This window comes from Pseudophryne corroboree, chromosome 7 (genome assembly GCF_028390025.1).
Source record: "Pseudophryne corroboree isolate aPseCor3 chromosome 7, aPseCor3.hap2, whole genome shotgun sequence".
NCBI classification, from domain to species: domain Eukaryota; kingdom Metazoa; phylum Chordata; class Amphibia; order Anura; family Myobatrachidae; genus Pseudophryne; species Pseudophryne corroboree.
Window position 1 is genome coordinate 502171507 of NC_086450.1, and position 20810 is coordinate 502192316.

Genomic DNA, 20810 nt, shown 5'->3' on the forward strand with positions numbered 1-20810 from the left:
GGAGAAATAGATTTACCGGTAGGTTTAAAATCTTATTATATATATATATAATCAGTAAGTTCTGATGTCGGAACGCTGCTGCGACATCCATATAATTAGCAGCAATGACAGGTGCTGAAGGATTTTTTGTTGTCCCCCACAACCTTCCTGCCTCTGTATCCCCCTCCCCCAGGCTCTCTCAACTACCCCCAGGAACACTCTCATCTCTGTCCGCTCTCCTGCTTGTCCCACTGTCTCATCTCTTTTTTTTCTTTTTCCTTCAGGGATGGGAGGGTGCGAGGGTGGGGAGAGGGTTTGCTGGCTCCAGGTGCAGACCGGTGTCTTTCACCACCTCCCCATCTCTGTCCACCTGTCTGTATCTCTCATCTCTGTCCGCTCTCCTGCTTGTCCCACTGTCTCATCTCTTTTTCCTTCAGGGATGGGAGGGTGCGAGGGTGGGGAGAGGGTTTGCTGGCTTGAGGTGCAGACCGGTGTCTTTCCCCACCTCTGTCCACCTGTCTGTATCTCTCATCTCTGTCCGCTCTCCTGCTTGTCCCACTGTCTCATCTCTTTTTCCTTCAGGGATGGGAGGGTGCGAGGGTGGGGAGAGGGTTTGCTGGATCCAGGTGCAGACTGTTGTCTCTCCCCATCTCTGTCCACCCATATTGTCTCTGTCATCTCTGTCCCTCTTTCCCCTCCTCCCAATGTCAGTCTCTTTAATATGTGTCCCCCCCCCCCCCATCTTTGTTGGGGAGGAGCACATGGGTGTTGGTGGTAGAGGTGCCGGCTATAGTTGCTGACAGGACTCGGGAAACAGTCATGTGCATCTATACAGTGCAGAGGGGGGGTGGGGGGGGGAGAAGTGAAACTGTGTCCGTCAGGCAGCCAGTGAGAGCTGTGAGTGGAAGGTGGCGGGGGAAGGGGGGGGGGCCGGGTGGTGCAGGTAGTTGCCTTCAGCCTCTTACTACACAGCTGCTAGACTGACACAGACAGGACAGGACTGCAGAACAACAATGCATTATATACAAGTGATGTGTGAATGGAAATGGCTGCTCAATGGAGGTTTCTGGTAATGTAATATATACAGAAGTCACCTCATATTATCCTGTGTAACACATCTGGCCTATTGCTCCGTCTATAATATAATCACAGCCCTGTCTATAGTATAATTGACGGCAGTATATTGAGCATTCCGGCAGAAGTGGAAGAACACAGCACACCCAGGGTTCGTCTGAAGACCTTTATTATGTTACATTCCAAAGGTTGGCGAAGAAACGGTTTCCCTTCTGCCAAGAACAAGTGAGAAACTCCTCTGGAAAGTCGGAGCTCGAGTCTCATTCCAAAGTGCAGAACGCCCTCCTGCGGCCGCCGCCCAGCCAGCGGCACGTCACCCAGATACTCATCACTTTGCAGCTACCAGTGTGCCCCTCTCTTTCCTGCCACTATCTGGATGAAATGGGCGTGGCTGGCGTATAAAGAGCAGCTGCCGGTCATATCCACCCAGCGCACGCTGCCTGCGTCGTCACCAGCTTGTAGGGTTACCTGCTCCAGCATGTTCCCTGTCGGGTGATAGGAGAGACGGGCGTCAGTACCCAGATACAATGGGAGGACACCATTTACACCCAATCAATTCCCACCTGTCTCATCGTGAAAATTGACAGCGAGCGTCTCCATCCAGGCGTTGTCAGTGTTGCGGGGGTCGTCCACGTACCCACTGTATATCTGTAATGACACAATGATATATATACATATACTAAACGGAGCACTCAATAACTTCCGTTTCAGGCAGCCCTCGGCCTTACGTCTGCTGCATATAATCACGACGTGTCGTTCTTTCCGTGGACTTAGCCAAGACGTAAAATCGCCAACACACTGCGAGCGCAGCACTGAGAAGCGGAACGTGCCGTCACTGAAACTGCACAAGGCACGCAGCAAACACAGCACAGAGCAATTGTATAAGGCAACGGCTCCACTAAACCGATGGTCAGAACCGCAACGCTCCTGAATAATCAGTCTGCCTTCCTACTAGATCGCTGGGTGGTCTCACTGGCTAGCACACGTCATCCTGCAACTTTTACAGTACATCGCAGCAGCTTTATGACTTCACTCTGGGCTTTTCAGCCAGGTCTTCATATAATCAGGCAAATCATTGCCTCTCTATGCAACATTAACTTGGTACAGTTGTATCTAATGCAGAGTGAGGCCTGCTGGCAACATCCAGTCCATAGGCCTGATTAATATTCATGTTACCTACCTGATTAATATTCATGAGGCCTGGCATATAGTTTCTAATACCCCTTTCACACCAGCACCTCTGAACACGGGTTATTGGCACATGAACGCGCATAACCCGTGTTCATGTGCGGTATGAAAGGGTATCGGGCTGAAATACCGGGTCCAGTGACCCGGTATTTCAACCCTGCTCTTGAGCAGGGTTGAACCCGCGTTCAACCCAGCTCACTGTGCGGTGTGAACGGGAGCCGGCTCAATGTGCCCCGGCTCCCGTTCACTCTCTATGTATAGGCGGCGCTTGGAGATCATGTAATCTCTAGCGCCGCCCCTGCCGCGTCACCGCTGACGTCAGCAACCCGGCAATATGCCGGGCTACTGACTGCGGTATGCAAGGCGTCTTACCCGGGAATGTCCCTGCAGGATCCCGAGACCGTATTCCCGGGTAAGACCCTGCATTTTTGGTCTGAAAGCGGTATTAGTAAACGGATTGGCAGCTCATAGAGGGGTGTAGTATGGTATGCCGGCGGCCGGGCTCCCGGCGACCAGCATACCGGCGCCGGGAGTCCGACCACCGGCATACCGACAGCGTGGTGAGCGCAAATGAGCCCCTTGCGGGCATGGTGGCGCGCGTATTTTATTCTCCCTCCAGGGGGGTCGTGGACCCCCACGAGGGAGAAAAAGTGTCGGTATGCCGGCTGTCGGGATTCCGGCGCCGGTATCCCGACAGTCGGCATACTGAAGACCACCCCTCATAGAGTGGCTGCTTCCAATGGGAATAGTTTATGGGATGCACAGAGCCACCACTAGGGGGCCACATATTATACAAACAGCATCCATATCCCCACACTCACATGATTACAGTGCATGCGGAAAGTATTCACAGCGATTCACTTTTTCCACATTTTGTTATGTTACAGCCTTATTCCAAAATTGAATAAATTAATTTTTTTCTTCAAAATTCTACACACAGATATTTACAAATTTATTAAAAATAAAAAAACTAAGAAATCACATGTACATAAGTATTCACAGCCTTTGTCATGAACCTCAAAATTGAGCTCAGGCGCATCCTGTTTCCACTGATCATCCTTGAGATGTTCCTACAGATTAATTAGAGTCCACCTGTGGTAAACTCAGTTGATTGGACATGATTTGGAAAGGCACACACCTGTCTATATAAGGTCCCACACTTGACAGTGCATGTCTGAGCACAAACTAAGCATGAAGCAGAGGAATTGTCTGTAGACCTCTGAGACAGGATTGTCTCGAGGCACAAATCTGGGGAAGGGTTCAGAAAAATATCTGCTGCTTTGAAGGTCCCAATGAGCACAGTGGCCTTCATCATCCGTAATTGGAAGAAGTTAGGAACCACCAGGACTCTTCCTAGAGCTGGCCGGCAGTCTAAACTGAGTGATCGAGAGAAAAGGGTCCTAGTCAGGGAGGTGACCAAGAACCCGATGGTCACTCTGTCCGAGCTACAGCATTCCTCTGTGGAAAGAGGAGAACCTTCCAGAAGGACAAACATCTCTGCAGCAATCTACCAATCAGGCCTGTATGGTAGAGTAGCCAGACGGAGCCACTCCTTAGTAAAATGCACATGGCATCCCGCCTGGAGTTTGCCAAAATGCACCTGAAGGACACTCAGACCATGAGAAACAAAATTCTCTGGTCTGATGAGACAAAAATTGAACTCTTTGGCGTGAATGCCAGGCGTCATGTTTGGAGGAAACCAGGCACCGCTCATCACCAGGCCATTACCATCCCTACAGTGAAGCATGGTGGTGGCAGCATCATGCTGTGGGGATGATTTTCAGTAGCAAAAACTGGAAGACTAGTCAGGATAGAGGGAAAGATGAATGCAGCAATGAGACATCCTGGATGAAAACCTGCTCCAGAGCGCTCTTGTCCTCAGACTGGGGCGACGGTTCATCTTTCAGCAGGACAACGACCCTAAGCACACTGCCAAGATATCAAAGGAGTGGCTTCAGGACAACTCTGTGAATGTCCTTGTGTGGCCCAGCCAGAGCCCAGACTTGAATCTGATTGAACATCTCTGGAGAGATCCGAAAATGGCTTTTCACCGACGCTTCCCATCCAACCTGATGGAGCTTGAGAGGTGCTGCAAAGAGGAATGGGTGAAACTGCCCAAAGATAGGTGTGCCAAGCTTGTGGCATCATATTCAAAAAAGACTTGACGCTGTAATTGCTGCCAAAGATGCATCAACAAAGTATTGAGCAACGGCTGTGAATACTTATGTACATGTGATTTCTTATTATAATAAATTAGCAAAAATCTCAAAAAAAATTACTTTTTTCACGTTGTCATTATGGGGTATTGTGTATAGAATTTTGAGGGGAAAAAATGAATTTATTCCATTTTGGAATAAGGCTGTAACATAACAAAATGTGGAAAATGTGAAGCCCTGTGAATACTTTCTGGATGTACTGTATACCAGGCTTTACCACTGGACTCTGATAGGTTTCCACTTTTGTGACTTTGCAGGACATGGGTCACCTCTAGATTGCGGAGATGTTTCCTGAGAGCAGGGATGAGCCAATCAGCTTGGTAGACCAACAAGAGCACAGGTGCGCTGCGTAAATGGGAATCAGGGTGCACAGGTGACTTAAGAGTTTGGTGAATGCACGGAACCTCTCGTTAGCACCACTCAAAGTAATTACTGCTTATCACTATGGCAACCCTCCTCTTACCCAGCTGGAAATAACTTATCCTGTGTTATAAACTGGAAGAGTGACCCAACGTCACTCAGCACACGTTACACTCCTCTTTCTGTAGTGGCGCAGTAAGTAATCAGGTTGTATCGTTATACCGGTACGTGCTCCTGAGAGAAGAGGCGATGGATTTTCTCTTCTGTATCCTTCTCTTCCTCTGTACTCTCCAGGGAGTTTAGGGCCTCCTCACAGAACTCCCTGCGCAGAGTGGCCGACACCCGCTCTCCCGGATCCACCATCCCCTGTACATGTAGGAACAGAGGCACATCAGGGAAACGCCAGGATAGACAGTATTACATACATACTCCGCAGCTGACAGGCACTATACAAGGAAATGCCAGACGCTCTTACAGGAAGATACACTGCAGCGTCAGGTCCACAGTGCCCAACAGGGGTAAAACATTTCCCGTTTACCACCCCTCTATTCTACTCAGCCCAATTATCCCCCTCTATTCATATCTACTTAATTACCCACCTCTATTCGTGTCTACCTGAAAACCACCTTTCTATTTTACCTAATTATACCCCCCTTTATTATATTTTACCCGATTACCACCCCTCTATTCTACCCAATTACACCCCCCCCCCTCCCTTTACTCTACTTTGCCCGATTAAACTCCTCTATTGTATTTTACCTGAAAACCACCTTTCTATTCTATGCGATCACCCAATTGCCAAATTCGTTAACAATCTTGCCCAGATCAACCATTCCCCCCCACACTGTCCTATATTAGCTCTAACAAAATTCAAAGTATTGATAAGACAGTATAGACAAGTTGGGGTCAAGTTTCTACATACCAACCAATATTAAAGTTAACAGAAAAACTGGACATCAATGAAGTGTTGGTACAAAAAATAAATAAAAAAATTATATATATATATATATCTGAATAGGAGACCACTTTACGCGTTTCACCGCACAATTATGCAGTTCCTCAGAAGTGAGTAATTATGTGTAGGCCAGTACTAACAGGTAACTTTTATACAGGTATTACACAATTAGATAAAAGTATGTGATAAAAAGTAGCCCTTTAGGTTAAAATCTCACTTACACGAAGTAGCATAATATAATAATATAAATATTCTCGCCTAAATAATGTAAACCCTGATGCAAATTCTATTGTCTCCTGTAACTTAGAGGGCAATATCCAAAAAACTGATGTAAAACTATTATACAGAAAAGCTGATCTTATACTAAGGGGTCAGACCTATTCCTCACGAGGCTTTCATGGGTGCGAGATAAGAGTGGCACTATGCCGCACTTGCGTTACCACCTATGGGGCGGAGAGTGAAACTCTGCGAGTCGGGCACTAAAAGGGGACGCGAGGGGTGTGCGTTTGGGTGCTGTTACCAGTGCGTAACCAGTGGCACCTTATACCCTTCGTGGGGAAATTAATTGACCCCTAAGTGTTATCATGAACGTGATTATCAAAATCAGTTCTAGAAAGATTATCCCCCATCCCAAATATTATAAAATTAGATATAGGTTTGCCCAATATTAGCCATTCCAAATGTTCTCGTCCTCAAATAAACCCATACATAAATTGGCAAAACTAGTAGCGTATCTGGTCCCCATGGCTGTACCAAATATTGTTGTTTATTGAAAGAAATAGTGGCCCTCATTCCGAGTTGTTCGCTCGGTAAAAATCTTCGCATCGCAGCGATTTTCCGCTTAATGCGCATGCGCAATGTCCGCACTGCGACTGCGTTAAGTAAATTTGCTATGCACTTAGTAATTTTACTCACGGCTTTTTCATCGTTCTGGCGATCGTAATGTGATTGACAGGAAATGGGTGTTACTGGGCGGAAACAGGCCGTTTTATGGGCGTGTGGGAAAAAACGCTACCGTTTCCGGAAAAAACGCAGGAGTGGCCGGAGAAACGGAGGAGTGTCTGGGCGAACGCTGGGAGTGTTTGTGACGTCAAACCAGGAACGACAAGCACTGAACTGATCGCAGATGCCGAGTAAGTCTGAAGCTACTCAGAAACTGCTACGAGGTGTGTAATCGCAATATTGCGAATACTTCGTTCGCAATTTTAAGATGCTAAGATTCACTCCCAGTAGGCGGCGGCTTAGCGTGAGCAACTCTGCTAAAATCGCCTTGCGAGCGAACAACTCGGAATGACCTCCAGTGTTTCAAAGTAAATTGTCATTTGAGAGACATAATTCAATCATTCAGACAGGCTTTTCTAACAAATGATTAAGGAGTTTATTTGAACAGATTAGAAATTAAATATAAATACCTACTCTATATAAGGATTCCTTGGATACCCTAAAGATCTTCTTACGTACAAATGTATCCGTGCACCGTAAAAAGGTTAGCGACTAACAACAACCTTTGTCTTGAAACAAGAGCCTATGCCAAAACGTGTAATACCAGAAAAACCACAAGTCACAGTACGAAAGTCTAGAAGAGGGGCTGAAAAAATAAGAATTTACTTACCGATAATTCTATTTCTCATAGTCCGTAGTGGATGCTGGGGACTCCGTAAGGACCATGGGGAATAGCGGCTCCGCAGGAGACTGGGCACATCTAAAGAAAGCTTTAGGACTAACTGGTGTGCACTGGCTCCTCCCCCTATGACCCTCCTCCAAGCCTCAGTTAGGATACTGTGCCCGGACGAGCGTACACAATAAGGAAGGATTTTGAATCCCGGGTAAGACTCATACCAGCCACACCAATCACACCGTATAACTTGTGATCTGAACCCAGTTAACAGTATGATAACAGAGGAGCCTCTGAAAGATGGCTCCCAACAATAATAACCCGATTTTTGTAACAATAACTATATACAAGTATTGCAGACAATCCGCACTTGGGATGGGCGCCCAGCATCCACTACGGACTATGAGAAATAGAATTATCGGTAAGTAAATTCTTATTTTCTCTAACGTTCTAAGTGGATGCTGGGGACTCCGTAAGGACCATGGGGATTATACCAAAGCTCCCAAACGGGCGGGAGAGTGCGGATGACTCTGCAGCACCGAATGAGAGAACTCCAGGTCCTCCTCAGCCAGGGTATCAAATTTGTAGAATTTAGCAAACGTGTTTGCCCCTGACCAAGTAGCTGCTCGGCAAAGTTGTAAAGCCGAGACCCCTCGGGCAGCCGCCCAAGATGAGCCCACCTTCCTTGTGGAATGGGCTTTTACAGATTTTGGCTGTGGCAGGCCTGCCACAGAATGTGCAAGCTGAATTGTACTACAAATCCAACGAGCAATAGTCTGCTTAGAAGCAGGAGCACCCAGCTTGTTGGGTGCATACAGGATAAACAGCGAGTCAGATTTCCTGACTCCAGCCGTCCTGGAAACATATTTTCAGGGCCCTGACAACATCCAGCAACTTGGATTCCTCCAAGTCCCTAGTAGCCGCAGGCACCACAATAGGTTGGTTCAGGTGAAAACGCTGGAACCACCTTAGGGAGAAACTGAGTACGAGTCCTCAATTCCGCCCTGTCCGAATGGAAAATCAGATAAGGGCTTTTACAGGATAAAGCCGCCAATTCTGACACGCGCCTGGCCCAGGCCAGAGCCAACAGCATGACCACTTTCCATGTGAGATATTTTAACTCCACAGATTTAAGTGGTTCAAACCAATGTGACTTTTGGAACCCAAACTACATTGAGATCCCAAATTGCCACTGGAGGCACAAAAGGAGGCTGTATATGCAGTACCCCTTTTACAAACGTCTAAACTTCAGGGACTGAAGCTAGTTCTTTTTTGGAAGAAAATTGACAGGGCCGAAATCTGAATCTTAATGGACCCCAATTTCAGGCCCATAGACACTCCTGTTTGCAGGAAATGTAGGAATCGACCCAGTTGAATTTCCTCCGTCGGGCCTTACTGGCCTCGCACTACGCAACATATTTTCGCCAATTGCGGTGATAATGTTTTTGCGGTTACATCCTTCCTGGCTTTAGATCAGGATATGGATGACTTCATCCGGAATGCCTTTTTTCCTTCAGGATCCGGTGTTCAACTGGCATGCCGTCAAACGCAGCCGCGGTAAGTCTTGGAACAGACAGGGTCCTTGCTGGAGCAGGTCCCTTCTTAGAGGTAGAAGCCACGGATCCTCCGTGAGCATCTCTTGAAGTTCCGGTTACCAAGTCCTTCTTGGCCAATCCGGAGCCACGAATATAGTGCTTTCTCCTCTCCATCTTATCAATCTCAGTACCTTGGGTATGAGAGGCAGAGGAGGGAACACATACACTGACTGGTACACCCACGGTGTTACCAGAGCGTCTACAACTATTGCCCGAGGGTCTCTTGACCTGGCGCAATACCTGTCGAGTTTTTTAATCATGTGGACGACTTCTGGGTGAAGTCCCCACTCTCCCGGGTGGAGGTCGTGCTGAGGAAGTCTGCTTCCCAGTTGTCCACTCCCGGAATGAATACTGTTGACAGTGCTATCACATGATTTTCCGCCCAGCGAAGAATCCCTGCAGCTTCTGCCATTGCCCTCCTGCTTCTTGTGCCACCCTGTCTGTTTACGTGGGTGACTGCCATGATGTTGTCCGACTGGATCAACACCGGCTGACCTTGAAGCAGAGGTCTTGCTAAGCTTAGAGCATTGTAAATGGCCCTTAGCTTCAGGATATTTATGTGAAGTGATGTATCCAGGCTTGACCCTAAGCCCTGGATATTCCTTCCCTGTGTGACTGCTCCCCAGCCTCGCAGGCTGGCATCCGTGGTCACCAGGACCCAGTCCTGAATGCCGAATCTGCGGCCCTCTAGAAGATGAGCACTCTGCAACCACCACAGGATGGATACCCTTGTCCTTGGTGACAGGGTTATCCGCAGATGCATCTGAAAATGCGACCCGGACCATTTGTCCAGTAGGTTCCACTGGAAAGTTCTTGCGTGGAATCTAACGAATGGGATTGCTTCGTAGGAAGCAACCATTTTTACCCAGAACCCTTGTGCATTGATGCACTGAGACTTGGTTCGGTTTTAGGAGGTTCCTGACTAGCTCGGATAACTCCCTGGCTTTCTCTTCCGGGAGAAACACCTTTTTTCTGGACTGTGTCCAGGAACATCCCTAGGAAACAGAAGACAAGTCGTCGGAACCAGCTGCGATTTTGGAATATTGAGAATCCAATCGTGCTGCCGCAACACTACCTGAGATAGTGCTACACCGACTTCCAACTGTTCCCTGGATCTTACCCTTATCAGGGAATCGTCCAAGTAAGGGATAACTAAAATTCCCTTCCTTCGAAGGGATATAATTTCGGCCATTACCTTGGTAAAGACCCGGGGTGCCGTGGACCATCCCTACGGCAGCGTCTGAACTGATAGTGACAGTTCTGTACCATAACCTGAGGTACCCTTGGTGAGAAGGGTAAATTTTGACATGAAGGTAAGCATCCTTGATGTCCCGAGACATCATGTAGTCCCCTTCTTCCAGGTTCGCAATCACTGCTCTGAGTGACTCAATCTTGAATTTGAACCTCTGTATGTAAGTGTTCAAAGATTTTAGATTTTAGATTTAGAATCGGTCTCACCGAGCCGTCTGGCTTCGGTACCACAATAGTGTGGAATAATACCCCGTTCCCTGTTGCAGGGGGGGTACCTTGATTATCACCTGCTGGGAATACAGCTTGTGAATGGCTTCCAAAACTGCCTCCCTGTCAGAGGGAGACGTCGGTAAAGCAGACTTTTGGAAACGGCGAGGGGGAGACGTATCGAATTCCAATATGTACCCTTGAGATATTACCTGAAGGATCCAGGGGTCTACTTGCGAGTGAGCCCACTGCGCACTGAAATTAATTGAGAACGGGCCCCCACCGTGCCTGAGCTTGTAAGGCCCTAGCGTCATACTGAGGGCTTTGCAGAGGCGGGAAAGGGTTTCTGTTCCTGGGAACTGGGTAATCTCTTCAGCCTTTTTCCTCTCCCTCTGTCACGAGCAGAAAAGAGGAACCTTTTGTCCGCTTGCCAACAAAGGACTGCGCCTGATAATACGGCGTCTTATTTTGAGAGGCGACCTGGGGTACAAACGTGGATTTCCCAGTTGTTGCCGTGGCCACCAGGTCTAAAAGACCGACCCCAAATGTCCCCTTTCAAAGGCAATACTTCCAAATGCCGTTTGGAATCCGCATCACCTGACCATTTTACTGGTAGAATTGGACAACGCACTTATACTTGATGCCAGTCGGCAAATATTCCGCTGTGCATCATGCATATATAGAAATGCATCTTTTAAATGCTCTATAGGCAATAATATACTATCCTTATCTAGGATATCAATATTTCCAGTCAGGGAATCCGACCATGCCAACCCAGCACTGCACCTCCAGGCTGAGGCGATTGCTGGTCGCAGTATAACACCAGTATGTGTGTGAATACATTTTTGGATACCCTCCTGCTTTCTATCAGCAGGATCCTTAAGGGCGGCCATCTCATGAGAGGGTAGAGCCCTTGTTCTTACAAGCGTGTGAGCGCCTTATCCCCCCTAGGGGGTGTTTCCCAACGCACCCTAACCTCTGGCGGGAAAGGGTATACAGCCAATACTTTTTAAGAAATTATCAATTGTTATCGGGGGGGAAACCCACGCATCATCACACACCTCATTTTATTTCTCAGATTCAGGAAAACTACAGGTAGTTTTTCCCTCACCGAACATAATACCCCTTTTTGGTGGTACTCGTATTATCAGAAATGTATAAAACATTTTCCATTGTCTCAATCATGTAACGTGTGGCCCTACTGGAAATCACGGTTGTCTCTTCACCGTCGACACAGGAGTCAGTATCCGTGTCGGCGTCTGTATCTGCCATCTGAGGTAACGGGCGCTTTAGAGCCCCTGACGGCCTATGAGACGTCTGGACAGGCACAAGCTGAGTAGCCGGCTGTCTCATGTCAACCACTGTTTTTTTATATAGAGCTGACACTGTCACGTAATTTTCAACAGTACATCCACTCAGGTGTCGACCCCCTAGGTGGTGACATCACTGTTACAGACACTCTGCTCCGTCTCCACATCATTTTTCTCCTCATACATGTCGACACAAACGTACCGACACACAGCACACACACAGGGAATGCTCTGATAGAGGACAGGACCCCACTAGCCCTTTGGGGAGACAGAGGGAGAGTATGCCAGCACACACCAGAGCGCTATATATATATATATACAGGGATAACCTTATAGAAGTGTTTTTCCCCTTATAGCTGCTGTATGTTTTAATACTGCGCCTAATTAGTGCCCCCCTCTCTTTTTTTAACCCTTTCTGTAGTGTAGTGACTGCAGGGAAGAGCCAGGGAGCTTCCCTCCAACTGAGCTGTGAGGGAAAATGGCGCCAGTGTGCTGAGGAGATAGGCTCCGCCCCCTTTTCGGCGGCCTTATCTCCCGTTTTTCTGTATATTCTGGCAGGGGTTAAATGCATCCATATAGCCCAGGAGCTATATGTGATGTATTTTTTGCCATGTAAGGTATTTTTATCATGTTTTATTGCGTCTCAGGGCGCCCCTCCCAGCGCCCTGCACCCTCAGTGACCGGAGTATGAAGTGTGCTGAGAGCAATGGCGCACAGCTGCAGTGCTGTGCGCTACCTTGTTGAAGACAGGAACGTCTTCTGCCGCCGATTTTTCCGGACCTCTTCGCTCTTCTGGCTCTGTAAGGGGGCCGCGGCGCGGCTCCGGGACCCATCCAGGCTGGGCCTGTGATCGTCCCTCTGGAGCTAATGTCCAGTAGCCAAGAAGCCCAATCCACTCTGCACGCAGGTGAGTTCGCTTCTTCTCCCCTTAGTCCCTCGATGCAGTGAGCCTGTTGCCAGCAGGTCTCACTGAAAATAACAAACCTAAACTAAAACTTTCACTAAGAAGCTCAGGAGAGCCCCTAGTGTGCACCCTTCTCGTCGGGCACAGAAATCTAACTAAGGCTTGGAGGAGGGTCATAGGGGGAGGAGCCAGTGCACACCAGTTAGTCCTAAAGCTTTCTTTAGATGTGCCCAGTCTCCTGCGGAGCCGCTATTCCCCATGGTCCTTACGGAGTCCCCAGCATCCACTTAGGACGTTAGAGAAAAACTGTGGATTTTAAGATTTACAATTTTCTTTCTTCTATTTTATGTATATTCAGTTAGATCTGGGATATTAAATGATGAACCAATTCAATATTTATAATACTGAAGCGATATTATGTTATATATTTATCACTTCACTCCATACACTATGGCACATTGTGTCACGTGAAATTTTCACGTCATATTATAAAGCTTAAAGGGTTTACAGGTTGAGTATCCCATATCCAAATATTCCGAAATACGGAATATTCCGAAATACGGACTTTTTTGAGTGAGAGTGAGATAGTGAAACCTTTGTTTTTTGATGGCTCAATGTACACAAACTTTGTTTAATACACAAAGTTATTAAAAATATTGTATTAAATGACCTTCAGGCTGTGTGTATAAGGTGTATATGAAACATAAATGAATTGTGTGAATGTACACACACTTTGTTTAATGCACAAAGTTATAAAAAATATTGGCTAAAATGACCTTCAGGCTGTGTGTATAAGGTGTATATGTAACATAAATGAATTCTGTGCTTAGATTTAGGTCCCATCACCATGATATCTCATTATGGTAAGTAATTATTCCAAAATACGGAAAAATCCCATATCCAAAATACCTCTGGTCCCAAGCATTTTGGATAAGGGAGACTCAACCTGTATATAGTTATGTTGATTTACCGCTGTGATCGCTACCTAGCTATCCTGAATTAGAATATTGGGGCAGATGCATTACGCTTGGAAAGGGGATAAAGAAGTGATAAGTGGAAGGTGATAACGCACCAGCCAATCAGCTCCTAACTGTCATTTTTCAAATCTGTACTGATTGGCTGGTGCGTTATCACCTTGCACTTATCACTTTTTTTTTTTTATCACTTCTTCGGGCTTAATACATCTGCTCCTGTGTTTTTTAATACCAGTGGAACAGTACTATATATTAATACACAGCACTGACGCAAAGCGTTAAAATCGTAACACATGGATGCAATCTGGCTTTATACATCAGGACAGATCAGTTATTTTACAGCTGGTTTGGAACATTTTGGGGTTTCAATTTATCCTGCGGGAGAAACCGTGTCTGTTCTATGATTTATATTTTGTAGGAGTTAAAGGAAATCCCTTTCTGTGCCAGCAGGATATTAACTTTCAGACGCCGCGTTCTTTGGCTATTGTTCAAAATTTTGCAATTTAAGCAACCGCGCTGAGGAAATGTTTTGTTTATGGTGATTAGATGGATTACCAGTAATTAGTCCGTGCTTTGTGATTACCGTACTATCCCGCAGCCGGAACACCTGATCATACGCTGTACGCTGCTCCCAGCATACAATGTTCCACGTCTCACTGTGCACTCAGCATCAGGATAATTACTCAGAGGCCAGACCTGGTACTTACGCCTAAATAGCCGCTATGTCCCGAGTGTGTACTTACCCCAGGAATGGCCCACTGCCCGCAGTCCTTCCTCTGTATGGCCACAAACTGTAAGATAGGTTTTCCAGACTCTACGTGCGTCACCTTCTTGCCAGTATCATCACGTTTCCACCTATAGAAGGCACATGGCATAAGAGAGATCCAGGCAAAATACGAGTGCCAAGTGTTAGGAATGCGCTGTGCTCACCTCGTTATAATAGGGTCCGCTGCGTGGTTGGGTCCCCATCTCCCTAGTAACCCTCTTCCTATCACCCCTGTCCGTCCTCTGGGGTTTCTGAGGATGACAAGGTATTGTGGAGGTCAGACGGAGCGACAATAATCTCACCAGACACCTCTGTGCCACTAACACCCACCTTGGGGTTCTGTTCTCGACGTGGTATGTCCCTTCAAAACTCGTCCTGTCCACCGGCCCATCTAAAGTGTTGTACTGCGGGCGGAAGGCGTTGTTACTGCAAGAGACAATGAGTGGGTTACAGGACCTTCCCGTGAGGTCAGAGACATGGGAGCACACACTGGGATACACAGTTGGGGTCTCTCCTGGGGGAACAGGACTGTTTTTGCACTGCAGCCTGTTGATCTACTGTATACTACAGACATATAATGGAGAGTGATAGTAGCACTGGAGGAGAGGGCTCTGACCCCAAGACTAAAGTGACAGATGGCTGCTGATTGGATAAGTGTGTCGGCATCCAATCAGGAGCTAGCTGTGATTTGAAGTCGTTTTCCCCATCAATGGGAAGTGGGCGATTTGTACTGACGTGTATGGCAAACAGCAATTTATGGAAACATTTTGATATACTTGATAACCGAAGCCATTGCTGCCATCCAAAAACATTGATGGCATAAGACCAAAAACATTGAGGTTTAGGAGCCGATGTTTTTTTCAGACATGGACTGGAACACTGCTATGTTTCATGTCCATGTACAGTGCGATTAATAAAGTTATTTTACCTTCTTACACTAGCACACAACTTAACAGAACTGCCTTGGTCGCAACGGTAAGAGAAGACCAGCAGACCGCTGCGTAACAAGGAGACAGCATAGAGTACGCAATACAGACGGCATGCCGCGTGAGATGGAAAGTAATACAGAACAGGACAGCAAAAACACAATACGGGGGAGCGGGGGCTCTCTCACCTTTGAGAAGGGTCTGCCCAGGGCGGCAGGCCAAGCACAGAAGGGGCCGTGTACTGAACAGGCTGATACTCTGGCCAATCCACAGACCAGCTGACTTTTTCCGGGGGCACAGGCCACCTCTCTACACGTGACCCTGGGTAAGGAGAGGTCAGCGCCTTGATATGAGTTGCCATCGCAGGTTGGCGGCTGCGCTTACGATACCAATAAGCTACAACAAGACTATGGAGAGAATAAAACAAAACAATGGGTGAATTAGGCATTATCTGGTCCTTTTTGGTAACATACAGGGCTAGCAATTCAGCCTTTAATGATAACTATGCTTGAGAACAGGTGTTTAAATTCAACCTGACTGAGGAACTAATTAAGCACCTATGCTCAAGCACGCATATCCAGGGACTGCCCTTAGGTGATTTTATTAGTGTACGGTCCTTGAATAATCTACACATTAGGAATGGCGCTATGAAAGGTAAGTCCCGGATAAATGTATAGAATATGTCCATACTAGGGATGTAGCAACCCACCTGATGAAGGGTCACCTTGCCGTGGTAGATGGGCATGCATTTTTTGGCCAAACGTTTTAAGAAACCGTATTCTGACTCCATATTAAATTGTAGTTGATTTTAATTATTCTGATCATCAGTGTTCGTAGTGTTTGAAGTGTGCACCTGCATTTGTCTTTTTTTTCTGTGTGCATATAAACTCTACAAGATAATAGATTTCCAAAATGCAGCTGTACTTGTCTGCGGTTATAGCCAGACAAGTGCAATATTAAATGCCAAACACTGGTTTTGCATTTAATAGTATTTCCCTTTTAAAACAAAAGCTTTGAGAAGTGGCCTCTTGCTAAATATAGCCCAATGCCTCCACAACAACAGCCAGAAGGTGCGGCTCCTTGCTGGCTAAGATATTATAGTCCTTCAATGAGCTACAGACAACAGACACAGGGAACGGTCCACAGAACTGTCCGGATCCCAAGAACCTTTATAAACTTAAATGACGGTTGTAAAATAGAATCCAGGCTACAAACATGTTAATACAACATACAACAAATAGCTGTGTGGCTGTACAATGTGCGCACCTTGCCAAAACGGCTAGCCCAGCAGCGACGGAGGCCGTGGAAAGTACACGAGTCAGGGTGCGACTCACCATCTGTGCGCGTCCGGTCCAAAGGCTCTGCTTCCCCTATCGCACAAGAGCCGGGGTGCCCCTAGCTGTGAAAGGGAGTTGCGTTAAAGGTTACGTTTTGATAGAAGCTGCACAATAATTGATATCAATAACAAGGTCCAGCACTTACATTTCCCAGTGGGCGATTTCACGTTTGTTAGCAAACCAAAATAGCACACTAATGGACAAAGCCATGAGCACTGCAGGTGGGGCGGATGTAACATGTGCAGAGAGAGTTAAATTTGGGTGGGTTATATTGTTTCTGTGCAGGGTAAATACTGGCTGCTTTATTTTTACACTGCAATTTAGATTTCAGTTGGAATGCACCCCACCCAAATCTAACTATCTCTGCACATGTTACACCTGCCCCACCTGCACTGCAGCATGGCTTTGCCCGGTAGTGTGCTTTTTTTGGTTTGCTAACAAACCTGAATCAGGACCTAAGAGAGAAATTTGAAACATTTCTGACCATGGAAAGCCGCTGCTTGCTCGTGCTATTACTGATTTTTAAATGGAGATTCGTATAGAGGATGCGCGGATATAAGCCACCATGTATTGCTGCATATCTTCTTTCATCCCGCCACTGCCTCCAGAATACACGATAGTCTGGGACTAGTAGTTTATATAAAGAACATTCTTCCTGACAGCGCCTAAATTCTAGCCCCCTAAAATGCTTTAAAAATTGTGCCCGTCTGACCTACAAGCTGAAGCTTAAAGCTACAAGATTTTACCTTCTGGAACACGCGGCAGCAGCTGGTGAGCGGCCATCACTCCGGGGGAAGCTGTACGGTAGATGCTAGAATCAAGTGGCCTAAGGGACCTTTTCCGTCTGGGGGAGGAGTCACAACACAAGGGGGAGGAGCAAGGCCAGCGGGATAGTTCCTTTACTATCCACGCCTCCAACTATTACCTTTAGTAATCAGGTGGCGAGCGAAGCGAGCCCGCGAGGGTACTTTTCGGGTACCCTGTTCGCCCGTAGCTCCTCCCCCTGGTGACGTGTCTCCTCCCCTAGATACGTCAGAAGGTCCCTTCTCCCACTCCGATATAGAATCAACCGAAGCTGAACCGGTACACATCCTTCCTATCTTGTTTGAGCCATCAGTGTTACTGTTCCAGGACCCCAGGCGTCAGCGCGGCTTGGGGCCGGGAACCCCGGCGACAGGGCACAGAGGGGCCGGGAACCTCTGTCAAGTGCCCTGTATACCATATAACCACTCTGTCAGTAGTACCCGGGTAATGTCAGCATTATCCACTGTGTTTAACTGTAACCATGGAAGCTAGTGTGGGGCACTCAGGGGGATGCTGCTGGACAGGAGTGGCACACACGGTATATAGTACACGGGAGAGGCACACACGATATATAGTACACGGGAGAGGCACACACGATATATAGTACACGGGAGAGGCACACACGGTATATAGTACACGGGAGTGGCACACACGGTATATAGTACACGGGAGTGGCACACACGGTATATAGTACACGGGAGTGGCACACACGGTATATAGTACACGGGAGAGGCACACACGGTATATAGTACACGGGAGAGGCACACACGGTATATAGTACACGGGAGAGGCACACACGGTATATAGTACACGGGAGAGGCACACACGGTATATAGTACACGGGAGTGGCACACACGGTATATAGTACACGGGAGAGGCGCACACAGTATATAGTACACGGGAGGGGCACACACGATATATAGTACACGGGAGGGGCACACACGATATATAGTATACGGGAGTGGCACACACGGTATATAGTATATGGGAGTGGCACACACGGTATATAGTATATGGGAGTGGCACACACAATATATAGTATACAAGACTTGCACACACAGTATATAGTATACGGGAGTAGCACACACAGTGTATAGTATATGGGAGTGGCGCACACAGTACATGGGAGTGGCACACACAATATATAGTATATGGGACTGGCACACACAGTATATAGTATATGGGAGTGGCACACAGTATATAGTATACGGCAGTGGCACACACAGTATATAGTATACGGGAGTGGCACACACAGTATATAGTATATGGGAGTGGCACACACAGTATATAGTATATGGGAGTGGCACACACACTATATAGTATATGGAAGTGGCACACACAGAGTATATTATATGGGACTGCAACACACACTATATAGAATATGGGACTGGCACACACACTATATAGTGTATTGTTAGTGACACACACACACTATATAGTATATGGGAGTGGCACACACAGTATATCGTATATGGATGGAGTGGCACACACAGTATATAGTATATGGGAGTGGCACACACAGTATATAGTATATGGGAGTGGCACACACAGTATATAGTATATGGGAGTGGCACACACAGTATATAGTATATGGGAGTGGCACACACAGTATATAGTATATGGGAGTGGCACACACACTATATAGTATATGGGAGTGGCACACACACTATATAGTATATGGGAGTGGCACACACACTATATAGTATATGGGAGTGCCACACACACTATATAGTATATGGGAGTGCCACACACAGTATATAGGAGTGACACACACAGTATATAGTATATGGGAGTGGCACACACAGTATATAGTATATGGGAGTGGCACACACAGTATATAGGAGTGGCACACACAGTATATAGTATATGGGAGTGGCACACACAGTATATAGTATATGGGAGTGGCACACACAGTATATAGTATATGGGAGTGGCACACACAGTATATAGTATATGGGAGTGGCACACACAGTATATAGTATATGGGAGTGGCGCACACACTATATAGTATATGGGAGTGGCACACACAGTATATAGTATATGGGAGTGGCACACACACTATATAGGAGTGACACACACAGTATATAGTATATGGGAGTGGCACACACAGTATATAGTAGCGGCACACAGTGTATAGTATATGGGACTGGCACACACAGTATATAGTATATGGGAGTGGCACACACAGTATATAGGAGCGGCACACAGTGTATAGTATATGGGACTGGCACACACCGGCAGGGGGCAGCCCGGGCACACACAGTATATAGGAGTAGTATATAGTATATGGGAGTGGCACACACAGTATATAGTATATGGGACTGGCACTCACCGGCAGGGGGCAGCCCGGGCACGGTGCGCGGAACAGACACAGCCTCACCACCGACCGGAACAGCAGCAGCGGAGAGCGGCCCAGACCCGGACACATACCGCTACTGCGCAGGCGTGTGTCACGTGCCCCCGGCCGCCGTCTCCATGGTGCCCAGCAGCGCGCGGTCACAAGGGTGAGGGCGGGCCCGTTACCTCACATGATCGCAACGGTTTCTCAAAATGGCGCCGCGTTGTTTCCAAACGTCTCGTCCCATAGTGTAATATAGCGGCTGAGGTGAGAGGAGACTCACCCTGAGGTGACATACTGACTGTGTATGACCAGTCACCCCCAGTATATGTCCTGTCACTCCCAGTATGAGACCAGTCTCTCCCAGTATATGTCCTGTCACCCCCCAGTATGAGACCAGTCTCTGCCAGTATATGTCCTGTCACCCCCAGTATATGTCCTGTCACCCCCAGTATGAGACCAGTCTCTCCCTGGTCTCCCAGTATATGTCCTGTCACCCCCAGTATGAGACCAGTCTCTCCCAGTATATGTCCTGTCACCCCCAGTATGAGACCAGTCTCTCCCAGTATATGTCCTGTCACTCCCAGTATGAGACCAGTCTCTCCCAGTATATGTCCTGTCACCCCCAGTATGAGACCAGTCTCTCCCAGTATATGTCCTGTCACCCCCAGTATGAGACCAGTCTCTCCCAGTATATGTCCTGTCACCCCCAGTATGAGACCAGTCTCTCCCAGTATATGTCCTGTCACCCCCCAGTATGAGACCAGTCACCCCCAGTATATGTCCTGTCACCCCCAGTATGAGACCAGTCACCCCCAGTATATGTCCTGTCACCCCCAGTATGAGACCAGTCACCCCCAGTATATGTCCTGTCACCCCCAGTATGAGACCAGTCACCCCCAGTATATGTCCTGTCACCCCCCAGTATGAGACCAGTCACCCCCAGTATATGTCCTGTCATCCCCCAGTATGAGACCAGTCACACCCAGTATATGTCCAGTCACCCCCCAG

General features: G+C 47.4%; 1 protein-coding gene across 4 annotated transcripts; it reads right to left on the reverse strand.

The window, feature by feature from the left end:
* Positions 1-1205: 1205 nt before the first annotated feature.
* On the reverse strand, positions 1206-19924 carry NUDT9 (nudix hydrolase 9). Of its 4 annotated transcripts, none has more exons than XM_063935296.1 (9): positions 19794-19924; positions 16655-16719; positions 15509-15727; positions 14725-14820; positions 14559-14645; positions 14372-14483; positions 5040-5183; positions 1617-1701; positions 1206-1538 (listed from the first exon to the last, which is right to left on the reverse strand). In XM_063935296.1, the coding sequence occupies exons 1-9, from the start codon at positions 19887-19889 to the stop codon at positions 1393-1395; spliced, it is 1050 nt and encodes a 349-aa protein (XP_063791366.1). In that variant the 5' UTR covers positions 19890-19924; the 3' UTR covers positions 1206-1392. The 4 variants fall into 4 exon arrangements, with proteins under 4 accessions (XP_063791366.1, XP_063791368.1, XP_063791367.1 ...); XM_063935298.1 differs by having other exon boundaries at positions 16587-16719; positions 19794-19828; XM_063935297.1 differs by lacking the exon at positions 19794-19924 and adding an exon at positions 19697-19719 and having other exon boundaries at positions 16587-16719.
* Positions 19925-20810: the final 886 nt, after the last annotated feature.

Excerpts from the sequence above, each read along its gene's own strand:
- NUDT9 (XM_063935296.1), bottom strand. The coding sequence starts at position 19,889 with ATGTGTCCGGGTCTGGGCCGCTCTCCGCTGCTGCTGTTCCGGTCGGTG. Across the intron at positions 14,484-14,558 it reads GCGGACCCTATTATAACGAG|GTGGAAACGTGATGATACTG; the intron begins GTGAGCACAGCG and ends TGCCTTCTATAG. Across the intron at positions 5,184-14,371 it reads GGCAGTGGGCCATTCCTGGG|GGGATGGTGGATCCGGGAGA; the intron begins GTAAGTACACAC and ends CTACATGTACAG.